The 13,707-nt window shown below is 41.8% G+C and overlaps 1 protein-coding gene across 1 annotated transcript; it reads right to left on the bottom strand.

Annotated features, from left to right (window-relative positions):
• Positions 1 to 775: 775 nt before the first annotated feature.
• LOC117405398 (eukaryotic translation initiation factor 2 subunit 3) lies at positions 776 to 12,849 on the bottom strand. Its single transcript, XM_034008423.3, has 12 exons — positions 12,613 to 12,849; positions 9,532 to 9,595; positions 8,958 to 9,085; positions 8,392 to 8,513; positions 7,905 to 7,999; positions 7,050 to 7,208; positions 6,272 to 6,406; positions 5,713 to 5,807; positions 5,177 to 5,321; positions 4,615 to 4,784; positions 3,830 to 4,002; positions 776 to 1,103 (listed from the first exon to the last, which is right to left on the bottom strand). Exons 1-12 carry the CDS (start codon positions 12,679 to 12,681, stop codon positions 1,040 to 1,042), a joined length of 1,419 nt encoding a protein of 472 aa, XP_033864314.1. The 5' UTR covers positions 12,682 to 12,849; the 3' UTR covers positions 776 to 1,039.
• Positions 12,850 to 13,707: the final 858 nt, after the last annotated feature.

The raw sequence follows: 13,707 nt of genomic DNA, 5'->3' as shown, positions 1-13,707 counted from the left end.
TGTGCTTCACGATGGCTCTCACAGTTTGGTTTGTTGATTTTGGCTGGTATTTTTATGTTTGGACTTATTTGTATACATAAAATGTAGGACAAGACTAGCTTACTCAATTCATTAAGAGATCTGTGCTTTTATACAATATAAACACATGTAAATTGCACCTTGGCATTCCCTGCACATAACTTTGTGTGAGACAAAGTCAGGATATACTGTGCATTGTCCCCACATATTCACAAGCTGGTATTGTGATTTATGTTACCTGGGATGGGATGGGAGTTTTAACCAGGTTTTTTGAAACACACACACACACACACACACACACACTCTTTAGACCACTTGTCACCATGAAAAAACATTGATATACAAGAGTGCAGCTGCAGGCACAACACAAGCAGATCAGTGACACAAATGCTGCTGTTTTTATTTTTAAATATAGTAGTCGCCAATTGTTTATTATTTTCTCCCCAATTTGGAGTAGCCAATTATTTTTAGGCTCCGCTCACCGCTACCACCCCTGCGCTGACTCGGGAGGGCGAAGACGAACACACGCTGTCCTCCGAAGCGTGTGCCGTCAGCCGACCGCTTCTTTTACACACTGCAGGCCCACCATGCAGCCACCTCAGAGCTACAGCGTCGGAGGACAACGCAGCTTACAGGCAAGCCCGCAGGCGCCCGGCCAGACCACAGGGGTCGCTGGTGCACGGTGAGCCGAGGACACCCTGGCCGACCTGAACCATCCTAAGACACAGAAACACAAATACACCCATGCAAAAAGAAAAACTTTCAAAACCCTTTTTATTATTTTGACGGTTGTTAACAATACTATCAAACTTCCATGTGATCCCAAAACTAATATCTGTTTCTTGTATTGTATAAATTAGGTACATCTGTAATGGAAGATATGCAATCCTTTTTAAAATGCAGAATCCTGGATTCCAGACTTGTGTTTCTATAAATTTGGGTGGTATTGAAATTGGTATGTGTGGTGGTTGTGGATGCAGATAAGATGATCCAAGGCGTATCCCTCGGTCTCGCAGACTGTTTAGTCATCATCCACAGTGGGCTTAATAGTAACACCTCTTCTTATCTGACCCCAGCCAATCAATCTGAGAGGAGAGAGAGGGAGAGGGAGAGAGGAGACTCAAGACATTAAGGAATCGAAGCATGTTTTGTTATTTTAGATTTACAGGTTAACCGAAACATGCTAGAAAGCACTAATAGCTGTGTTGTACATTTGGTACACATTAACACACTGGAAACTGGATATGGAGCAGTTCATTTTATTAGTTATTTTACCTTTCACTTCCTACTTAATCCACAAGCATTCTAGTACTACTACAATATTATAGCAGCCCTAACAAAGCAGATTTTCTTTGTACTACAGAGATTAAAATAAGTAGCAGGGTTCCAAAAAATACAGCGTTCCACGTCCCCACGTGTTGCTACAACTGTTTAAATAATGTACCTGTCATTTTTCATTGTTATAACATTGACAATTTTTTTTACACTTCACTTAAAAAGTCTGTTTCAAAGCTATTTTTAAAACAGCCACTTACAGTGCCTTGCGAAAGTATTCGGCCCCCTTGAACTTTGCGACCTTTTGCCACATTTCAGGCTTCAAACATAAAGATATGAAACTGTAATTTTTTGTGAAGAATCAACAACAAGTGGGACACAATCATGAAGTGGAACGAAATTTATTGGATATTTCAAACTTTAACAAATAAAAAACTGAAAAATTGGGCGTGCAAAATTATTCAGCCCCCTTAAGTTAATACTTTGTAGCGCCACCTTTTGCTGCGATTACAGCTGTAAGTCGCTTGGGGTATGTCTCTATCAGTTTTGCACATCGAGAGACTGAAATTTCTGCCCATTCCTCCTTGCAAAACAGCTCGAGCTCAGTGAGGTTGGATGGAGAGCATTTGTGAACAGCAGTTTTCAGTTCTTTCCACAGATTCTCGGTTGGATTCAGGTCTGGACTTTGACTTGGCCATTCTAACACCTGGATATGTTTATTTGTGAACCATTCCATTGTAGATTTTGCTTTATGTTTTGGATCATTGTCTTGTTGGAAGACAAATCTCCGTCCCAGTCTCAGGTCTTTTGCAGACTCCATCAGGTTTTCTTCCAGAATGGTCCTGTATTTGGCTCCATCCATCTTCCCATCAATTTTAACCATCTTCCCTGTCCCTGCTGAAGAAAAGCAGGCCCAAACCATGATGCTGCCACCACCATGTTTGACAGTGGGGATGGTGTGTTCAGGGTGATGAGCTGTGTTGCTTTTACGCCAAACATAACGTTTTGCATTGTTGCCAAAAAGTTCGATTTTGGTTTCATCTGACCAGAGCACCTTCTTCCACATGTTTGGTGTGTCTCCCAGGTGGCTTGTGGCAAACTGTAAACGACACTTTTTATGGATATCTTTAAGAAATGGCTTTCTTCTTGCCACTCTTCCATAAAGGCCAGATTTGTGCAGTATACGACTGATTGTTGTCCTATGGACAGAGTCTCCCACCTCAGCTGTAGATCTCTGCAGTTCATCCAGAGTGATCATGGGCCTCTTGGCTGCATCTCTGATCAGTCTTCTCCTTGTATGAGCTGAAAGTTTAGAGGGACGGCCAGGTCTTGGTAGATTTGCAGTGGTCTGATACTCCTTCCATTTCAATATTATCGCTTGCACAGTGCTCCTTGGGATGTTTAAAGCTTGGGAAATCTTTTTGTATCCAAATCCGACTTTAAACTTCTCCACAACAGTATCTCGGACCTGCCTGGTGTGTTCCTTGTTCTTCATGATGCTCTCTGCGCTTTAAACGGACCTCTGAGACTATCACAGTGCAGGTGCATTTATACGGAGACTTGATTACACACAGGTGGATTCTATTTATCATCATTAGTCATTTAGGTCAACATTGGATCATTCAGAGATCCTCACTGAACTTCTGGAGAGAGTTTGCTGCACTGAAAGTAAAGGGGCTGAATAATTTTGCACGCCCAATTTTTCAGTTTTTTATTTGTTAAAAAAGTTTGAAATATCCAATAAATTTCGTTCCACTTCATGATTGTGTCCTACTTGTTGTTGATTCTTCACAAAAAATTACAGTTTCATATCTTTATGTTTGAAGCCTGAAATGTGGCAAAAGGTCGCAAAGTTCAAGGGGGCCGAATACTTTCGCAAGGCACTGTATTTAAACAGTTGTAGCAACACGTGGGGACGTGTAACACTAGAGTTTTCAGAACCCCACTACTTACTCTTTAAGGTTCTCCTGGTTTCTAAAGGAATGGAGCGTGGTTTGCTATGTATAAAACTTCTCAAAGCATACTTGTCCCTAGGAGTATCGTTTGCATCATTACTTTCAGCTTTTTCGCTCTAGTAACAGACATGGGCTTTTCAACGCTCCCATGTGGCATCTGTCTAGCCAAGCACATGGAAGATCAGTGCTGTCGTGGTTGCTGGGGTACATGTTGCCCGATGTCGTGGAGTGTTGTGTCGTGCTTGCTGTTGCCAGGATGTGTGTTGCTGTAAGTGAGTGGTGGTGTGTGTACGACAGAGACGCTATCTTAAGTATTATACAGTGCACAGCACAATAAACAAGCTCTGTGGTTAATCTACAACAACACTGTTTCGTGTCAGTTTTGTACGACAACAGCGTAATTGAGGTTGTATCTTTGTAAAGGAATTTGTATTTTATGTTTTATTTTTCCTCAAATTGAGGGTGGCACATTTGGGCTGCGTCTTAAATTCGAAGGAATACAGTATTATCTCTGTGGGTATTTTCCTAAAACCAGTAACTCTGCCATCCGCTCTTAATTCCAGCATGAAGAGGGCACTCACCGCCAATGCTTTTCTACTCTTCTGCTGAGGGCGATCTTCTCTCCCACCTCTGTGCAGACAGGGTTTGTGAGCACGATCTTGGCGAGATCGGCCTTGACCGCACTAACTCTGCCACCAGTGGATAACGAGCCAATGTTCACCATCAACACTTCGTTCTTTGACAGCTTTTGTACCTGGAAAGATTAAATAAAAAATATATATCGGGGATGTACCCTATTTTTATAGGATGGAGTATGACAGACACCCACACATGATCGTGTTCACTACATGTTCAAGCCGTAAAATCATAGTGTTTTTTGTTTCAACTACAGTAACTAGAACTGGCTTTTGAGGGGGCTCCAAGAGCCACTAAGGAATAAGTTAGTAATTGTTTCATAAATCATATCCACACCCATATACTCCAAATGGTGAAGAATGCGATTATCTTAAGATCTGCAGCCAAGCTTTCTTGAGGCAAAATTCACCCAAGCAATTCCCAAAGTGTGTCTGTTTTATAAGGCTTCAATACAACAGCCAGTCCCCAAGACAAACCATTTATCATCTTCCTGCAGCAACGGAGCGCATGAACAATAGCAATCCAAACAAGCTCCATGCCGGGGATACGTGCAGAAACCTGCTCAAGATGAATGCCTACTGCCTGCAAACCCCTTGGAAATAATTCAACAGAGAATGTCCTAAATCGGCATAATCTATGACAACGCCTGTGATTCCCGACGTGCTTTCCATTCCATCCCTGCATTTAAACGGATACAGAACCGATGTTGAGTCCTGCTGTCCTCACTGACCTTGGCTGCCTTTTTGTCCCCCTCTGTACGCACGCCGAGCAGTCGTCGGAGCAGGAAGTAGGAGATTTCCAGCTCTGTGAAGATCTCAGGCAGCGCCCCCACGGCGCCCAGGACCTGCCCCACCATGCGGTCCGCACGGCACAGCGTCGGGTCGATCTTCGTGCCAACACCTACAGATCATGGACCATACAGGTCAACAACTTGCTCACGATCAATTCCAGATTGGTGTATTGATCTGGTATGTATACAGCGCCCCCCTCTTTCTTAGTTATCTGACTTGTGCATCAAAACATTTTAATTCAAAATAAATAAAAACTGTGAATTAGTGAAGGACCCCCAGTCCTAAGTCTCGTCGCTTCATTTTGAACCGCTTCCTCTGGTCCTGGTTTCTGTGTTGCAGTTAAAGTATTGAAGGTCAACTCCCTTTTAAAGATTTTAAAGACTTCAATGATGCTCACCCACCTAAATCTTCTTTGTTCTAAGCTAAACCAATAATCCAGATCTTTCAGCCTGTCTTCATAGCTCATTCCTTACACATATAGACAAAGCCCATCCCTCATACCGATAAGGCCCCCAGGTGCACCGTAGAGCAGGTCATTGTGTTCTGCGAACAGCGAGACGATCTTGGAGAAGATTGGCTTGCACATGAGTTTGCCTTCGTGGTCCTTGGAGACAATGCCAGGCCTGACTTCAATCTCCTGCCCAACCTGAAAAGGAGGAAAGGAATATGACTGGTCGTGCAGCCAGCATGCTTCATGAACACGGCCACACAATGCTGCACCAACACGGCCACACAATGCTATATGTGCATTAGAGAGGGAGTTATTTTGTATTTTAGTCAGATGTATGATGTGTCCCGGGGCACCCCCCTCCCCCGTTTATAACGCTCTTCGGTTATAACGCTCATATTGTGTGTCCCCCGAGACCCGCGTTATAGCGAGGGAGTGCTGTATATATATATATATATATTGATTATTTTAAACCTTTTGTGTATATCCAAAAAAAAAAAAAACTTTATATAGATATATATTTACAAAAAATTTCAAGCTTAGTACGGTAAATACATAAATAAAGAAACAAAGACTGTCAGTGTCTCACCTTTAACACTCCTTTCAGAATACTGCCTCCTGCTACCCCTCCTTTGAGGTCATCAACCTCACAACCAGGCTTGTTGACATCAAACGATCGAATTACTGCGGGCAGACACAAAATAAAATGAATGAATGAATGAATGAATGAATGAATAAATACACCAGGACAGGAATGAACTGCCCTGGTAAAAACTCAGCAGCTGATATGAAAGCAATAGAGTGGTCCCTCTTTATAAGCGAGCCTTTATCGTGTGGAACCATCTTTAAGGCAGCATGGATTGAGGCTCCCATTGGCCCTGTACTGCCATTCCACGAGAACATTCCTTCATGTTATCAGGCAGAACACAAACAGCACCGTCTCATGTGTGTGGCTCCTGACTTCAGCGTTGTACAGGGGGAGCACTATACGATTGAGCAGACCGACATGTCATTCACATTCTGCACTAGAGGACCTTCATGTAGCAACAAGGTGATCACGCACTGGGGAAAACGCCAGAGCTGAGAGAATTACAGCTGCACTTGCACTGGCAGCAATAAGGCGAGTATCGGTTTACTTTGTTCCTTACCAATAAGCCTTGGTTCTGAGGTGAAGTCTCGCACAGGGACTGGGATCTTCTTTACAATGTACTCACACACGACCTCTATGTTGTATTTCAGCTGGGCAGAGATGGGGATTATAGGGGCTCCTTCTGCAACCGTGCCTGTTTACAAGAGAACAAAATCATCAACAGTGACCCACCAGCTGGTTAAAGATCAGCACCCCTTTGAATGAATGCATTGAAGAAGGGCTTCAACACAGAAAATGAGAAACCGGGCCAAGATTAACCGGGCCAAGACTAAAGGGGTCCCTTTCACATCTTAAATAGGAAGTACACTATAGGACAATGCACAGTACTAAGGGCATGTGCTGTGCTGTATACAGCTGGAGGTTTCAACGCTATTGTTAACCCTTTATTAGTGCATTGTGATGCTCATTTAGAGGCAGTGCACTAATTAGTGTAACCAAGCCCTTGTATGCTGAGGGGTAAGTATAACTTGCCTATTTCCAGAATAAATAACTACTTCATTTTAGATGTGTGCAAAATTAGCCTGGACTGCAAATACAATAATGACAATATCTCTACATCTAAAAAAAGACCAACACCCAGTCTCACAACAAGATATCCACTAAACTGAAAACTACTTCCAGCCCCTGGCTTTGTCTGTTTTAGAAGCACAAGTGTGCCAGGTGTGAACCCTGCAAAACCCAATGAAAATGTTATGAGATGCAGGTTTTATTGGGACTGGGTGGTGGTCTGGTTAATAGACTTGAGGATCCTCGTCTCCGTACTGTGCTCTGCTTACCCTGCACGAATGCAAGAATCTGTTCATACTGCTCCTTGGCTTGGCTTTCTTTTACCAGATCGATTTTGTTCTGCAGAATCAGAATGTGTTTCAGTTTCATGATTTCAATGGCTGCAAGGTGTTCCGAGGTCTGAGGCTGAGGGCAGGACTCATTGCCGGCTGTGTGGAAAGACAGAAAGACATCATTCAGGGCACCCTTGAAGGGTTACAGACAACAGCTGGACCTTTGATAAACCATTGTTAAGCACAGTCAGACTTGTGGCATTCCACTTACACCACTGAGAAACTGAAGCTAGACTCTAAAGTAAATAAAATCATGACCAGGGTCAGGGTCCATTCCTGCTTTTCAATTCCACTTCCATTTCCAATTTCTTTAAAAATCAATTCCAATTCCCTTCTAATCAATTCCAACACATCACTGATCACAATTGCAATTAGCTGTATTCTGTTAAAATGTGCATCTCACAGTGGCAACAAATTACTCCAATTGAAGTCACTGTTAGTCAATTAAACTGGCTTCAAATTTAACATGTAAATAAAAAAAAATACATATACTAAAATGAGTGCTCATGACTGACGCGTCTCAGATTAATTTCTTAGTCAGTTATTAACTACTATTGAAATAATTAAACATTAGAAATGTATTTCTATTAGCGCAGCTCCAAAGGTCTCCACATTAAAGCAATGAAAACCTGTTTCAATTAACATGGCTCTGATATTACCCACATTAACTGGTTTGAAAAAGATCCAAGTGATGTAAAAGTAGTTCAACAAATACTATCTAAATCTTTGATAGTCCTGCTTTAAAACAAACAGCATATTTTGCCAATAAAAGGACATGGTTTTCTGATTTACCTATCAACAAGAGAGCTGCGTCCATAACCGCTGCGCCGTTCAGCATGGTAGCCATCAAAATGTCGTGACCAGGACAGTCCACGAAAGACACGTGCCTGCGGAGAGAAACTGAAATCTGACTTTGCACTCTTGGTTAAGAGCAATGCCACTGATCTCATAGTGTAGACCACAGAAGTGAACAGGATGTGATGAGGTACTAAAACGTTCGGGTCATTCCAGCCCGAGTGGACCCAACTCTGGGGGAGGGGTTCCCTGTGTTTGGGGTTGATGAGGACCCACATTCCTAACTTCTAAACACTCAGTCCCAATTCAGACTATAAGATTTGACTTTATGAGGATTCAGAAACCACATGTGACGCAGAGAATGGTTCCAGGGTAGGTGTGTGCATTCAAAAGAGTTGTGTAACTCAAGCAGCCCAGCACGGTGAGAATGCATCTGAAGGAGGTTACAAGTCGCTAGCAAAACAGAAGTGCTTGGGTCACTAACCTGACAAGTTTAAAATTCCCTTTGGTCCCAGGAAGGTCTGTGGGGAACTCATCTGGGGTACTGCTGCCACAGGATCTGTAGCATTCAGGCCGAGGGCAACTGGGATCATGTAGTTTGTACACCTAGAAAAGAATATTGAACATACACCCGTTTACAACTGTGACAAAGCCTGATGGGAGGACGTCTGAAGCTGAACCCTTCTGGGGAACAAAAAGTGAACATGGGAAACGTTCTGAGGACACCTTGCACATGTAACACGGCAGATTTAACATCTGCTCATCCCTCATTCAAAGACACCCAACTCCCTCCCCCGCCACACTAAACTGGCTCTCACATTGCTTAACCACACACAACTCTTAGAAATATTTGCGCACTGCTTGTGATGTCACGTACTTGCTGTTTTGACATGTTTTAATAAATAAATTTATATATATCTATATAAATCGCAGATTTCTACATGCCTATTTTCAATGCAGTCTTAGTGCATCATACACTGGATAAATGACAACTCAAAACAGCGTACCAATGAATTCTCTGCGAGACCATGGCATTGATTTGAACTTTACCTTTGCATTAGCGTAGCCGAGCTTTATAGTAATGTTCCTCTCCAGCTCATTTTTGAATCGGACAGTATGAACGCCTGAGATAGCCTTCACCACTGTAGACTTTCCGTGAGCTACATGACCGATTGTACCTGGAGAAAGAAAACACACAAGAGCGACGTGAAGATGAGCAGCAAGATACAAAAGGGATTCATACCGATTTCATAGTCTGTTTGTATACTGCTAATTCACACCCCCTCCCTGCCTCCCCCAAGATCCTGATTCTACACAATGGACAGGCTAGCTGTAAACCACAATATGGCAGGGATGGAAATAAGACTCCCATTGCATAGCAGTTTGCTCCATTCCTGGTTTTACTATGAGTCTAATTAGACACATTTGAGCTTGCTACCAATACACTGTGTTAATCAAGCTCATAGTAAAACCTGGAATGGGTGAAACTGCTATGCATTAGGAGTCTTATTTCTACCACTGTATGGTCATATGGCCAAGCAAGTGGGAAAAATCTTGCTTCCAAAATACCACTGAATGCTAAAATGGTATTAACTCAACAACTGTGTGCAAGGTCTGTACTTACCAATGTTAATTGTGGCTTGTCTACTGATGATTTCTGGAGAAAGGGGAGTCAATTTGGTCACATCCTATTAAAACAAAGTCAAAAGGGACACGTCAATCAAAGGTGAGGAGTACATTGGTTTAAAAACTGATCAGTAGATTAGTTTGTCATATGGGTCACAAGAACAGAAAACACATGTATGACAACAGGGATGGAAAAAGACTCCTATTGCATAACAGTTTCAGATTCCAGATTTAACAAGCTTGATTAGCTCCAGTGTTATACACTCATTGTAAAACCAGGAATGGATCACTGTGCTGTGTAATGGGAGTCTTATTTCCATCCTTTGACAAGCTGGCAGACTTCTTTGGGGTCCAACCCGTTGCACATCATGTGTTTAACACACAAAACAAGGTACAGAACAACTTTATGGAAAATGTTTTCAACCTGGGTGATGTATAGTTCATTAACATTATAATTTATACTTTTCATAACATTGTTAAAATCAGGGTTGGCGAAATTTTTCTATTTAAATCAATTTTTTTTTTTAATTTAGGAAAAATGTACAGAACCGTAACTGTAGCTCTACCTCCAAATACTGTAAATGTAACGCTCTTAGGATGATGCAAATGGTGGTTTGTTAATAGTGATATACCAAAAGGCTTTCTGGCCATTTCATCACGTCCATTATTGTTACATCATTACTGCATAACGCATTATCATGTTACCTACATTAACATGCACAAGAATGAAAATCCCCTTTCACACTTAACTAGGCATTGCACCACACAGTCCTGTCTTTTACACTCAGAATGATACATCCTTTATCAGCCTTTCAGATTTGAGATTTTATATATAGATAGATACACATGTATGTACAGTTGCAGACATAAGTATCGACACCCTGTATATGAAACAACGTTATTCATTAATTTATTAACGCTGAGAAAACGAACTGAAAAAGGGGGAACGTCCCCACGCATTATCAGAGCAGCCCCAAACACACAAGGCTTTATTAAAACGTGATGGACTCACTCCACCTCCAGATTTAAAAACGCTGCTGGTCAGAGCTAGTTGCTTAGTTCAGGGGATCCCCAGCTGAGGGCCATGAGATTGTATGAGGGGGCAGCAACACGCAGCCCTGGGGGCAGTTATATTTACAGCACAATTGTTTGCTGAAATTTCTATTCCAACGATATTTTGTTCTATTACAATGGCAGTTACATCTCTGCTGCAGTGATTACACTTCTAACTACAATGACACTAAAAAGTGACAAACAACTCCCCACATGAACAGGTTTACTCTATTCTAAATAACGAGCCATAATCACTGCTACAAATACACAAACATACTGGAGAACTTATTCTTCTCAAACAAATGGGGTTGAAAATACAGAAATAATGATTGAATGATAAATAAATGCAGAACTGAACTGTAATCAATCAGTGATATGGTATAACTGCAATTACGCAGGCATGCCAAGGTTCCTCTACAATTGCATTTCAATTACAATGCATTACAAGCTGCACAGTTACAAAGCATTACAAGCTGCACAGTTACAAAGCATTACAAGCTGCACAGTTACAAAGCATTACAAGCTGCACAGTTACAATGCATTACAAGCTGCACAGTTACAATGCATTACAAGCTGCACAGTTACAATGCATTACAAGCTGCACAGTTACAATGCATTACAAGCTGCACAGTTACAATGCATTACAGGCTGCACAGTTACAATGCATTACAAGCTGTACAGTTACAATGGTGCGACAGCATATGCAGGAATACTTCTTGGGTGTTTTCGAACGTAACTACCTTGATGTCAGCTCAATTGTACATTTAGTCTTCATTTCCAATGCATGCTTGTATGTAGAATTATACAACAGAAGGGGAAGATTGTAAGGATAAATTTCACATTTCAATTGACTTATTGGGTGGGGGTCCGGAGGTCAGATACATGATGTCATAGGAGGCCTTGAGCAAAGAAAGCTTATAAACGCAGCCGTCATTTTTAGAAAAAAATAAGAGAGCAATTGCAAACCTTATTTCACAAAAATGGGTGTGCTACTCAGCCAAGTCAGTGTAAATTCTTTGTATTCTTGTAGAGTGCAGCTTGAAAGCATTCCAAGACTAAACCCCAGTCACATTGTTACAAAAAACAACTTAAAATCGGAAAGGAATATGCTTTAAACTATATGATTGTGTGTAACTAAAAGCGTCCTTCCATATTACAAAAGCCAGCACTATCAGATCCGTTCCTATTACTCTTTATTCCTTGTCACACGCCAGAAGAGCATGTTCATTTGGTTACACTTATCCCTGGGCTAAAGGTGACTTTGGATACATGTAACAATGCAGTGACAGTAATGAACAAAACAATCCTGTCTGTCTCACCGGACAGGGCTGGTCACATGCCTCCCTCCTCTGCCTCCATGAAGCAGAGACTGGTTTTCTAATTCATGAATATCCAGTAAACTCTTCAGCAAGTCCTTTTGTTTCTCATCATAACCTACTATGCCACTGCAGTTTACATTGCAGCATATACTCGATTCAGAAATGCACAACCCTGGAAGCAGAACTGAATGTGCTGAATAAAGCGGGCACATATTTTGCTAGCAATACCAGCACTTTACTCTGAACTAGTCAATGGCAGTACTCTATACAGCAGTACATATGTGGCTGTTGTGTTTTGCAGTTCACAGTACACCGAAAGACCCCGGTCCACTGAAAAACACTTGACACGATTGCAAACTAAGATCTCTGGCGCCTAATTTAAGCCTGGCTACACTAACTCGATGTAAGATAGAGCTGGCTATGTTTAACAGGTTATATTTTACACACACAATTAAGACAAGTCTCGTTCATTTTAATTCTTTCACGCATACATACACTTCCCCATGCTGGTTTGCAGTCTCTGTGCGCTGGGTCCTATTTTTCACTCATGTGTGCAACTCCCAAACCGGCGTCCCCAACGCCGGCGTGATTCAAATCCTACTCTCCTTCTGCCCCTTCCGCCACTACAACTGGCTAACCTCCAGTCCAATACCGTTCGGTACACACTAACCTTGTTTTAATTGAACGTGAAAAAGTCTGATACCCACCAAAGTGCGGAGATCTTGCTTAGAAAGATGGGGCTGCCCCAGCGTTACTCCTGTCTCGTCACCCGCCATCTTGACCAGAAAGAAATTTAGTAATCCAAAGCGATCGCCTGTATTATAGCTTTATTAAGTATTACAATAACCTATTCTTAGAAAATAATAACAATACAAAACTGAATTATATACTGCTCTGATAAAATAGTAAAGCGCTTTATTTATTTTCTGTCGTGTTAATTGGAAACGCACCGTCTAACGACAGGGTCCTCAGATGCAGGGTGATGCAATGCCCTCTTTGCACATGGAGATCCTCCCCGATCATTTTTCTGTGACGAACCAGCCCTGTGAGCACTACCTACAGGACAGTCTTTTAATAACAGTTACGCAGCTACAGAGTGCTGTACTCCAGAACAGAATTACTCCCGGTTTAAAAGACATGTGATATGCAGACAGGCTAAAATAATTGAATCTATGAACTGGTCTTGATCAAAGACTGCGGCGATCTGATTCAAGCACTCCAAATTCTAGGTATTGACAATGTCGACCCAAGGGACTTTTTCGACCGGAAAAAAACAAACAAGCACCAGGTGTCACAAATGGCGGTTAGATAAAGGGGCATTCAGAACAAAAAGTAGGAGGCACTTTTTTACACAGAGAATTGTGAGGGTCTGGAACCAACTCCCCAGTAATGTTGTTGAAGTTGACACCCTGGGATCCTTCAAGAAGCTGCTTGATGAGATTCTGGGATCAATAAGCTACTAACAACCAAATGAGCAAGATGGGCTGAATGGCCTCCTCTCGTTTGTAAACTTTCTTATGTTCTTATTTATCCTGTAATGCCTATGTATTATTTCTGTCATCTAAAAGAAACGGAAGTCGCACAGATTGATACTTAGTAAATCAACCACAATGTATTAATTAGTTAAGCGACCTGACATATATTGTATCGTGTGGACAAAATCTATTGTATGCAGCAAAATCAACTATTTAAGCAGGGTCTAAAAATAACGTTTGAAATAAGCTTCTTGGCACCGCACCATAGGCATTACTGTAAATCATGACAGTTTCTGCACTGTGGAAGTAACAGCATTCATTGCTTCA

This window comes from Acipenser ruthenus, chromosome 8 (assembly GCF_902713425.1).
Source record: "Acipenser ruthenus chromosome 8, fAciRut3.2 maternal haplotype, whole genome shotgun sequence".
In the NCBI taxonomy this organism is placed as follows: Eukaryota; Metazoa; Chordata; class Actinopteri; order Acipenseriformes; family Acipenseridae; genus Acipenser; species Acipenser ruthenus.
The sequence above is the reverse complement of the archived record's forward strand: the minus strand, read 5'-3'. Positions and strand labels throughout refer to the sequence as shown.

Coding starts and splice junctions, on each gene's coding strand:
- LOC117405398 (XM_034008423.3), bottom strand. CDS start 12,681: ATGGCGGGTGACGAGACAGGAGTAACGCTGGGGCAGCCCCATCTTTCT. Junction 5,808..6,271: donor CTCAGAACCAAGGCTTATTG/GTAAGGAACAAA, acceptor GTCTGCCCGCAG/TAATTCGATCGTTTGATGTC. Junction 4,003..4,614: donor GGGACAAAAAGGCAGCCAAG/GTCAGTGAGGAC, acceptor TAATCTTTCCAG/GTACAAAAGCTGTCAAAGAA.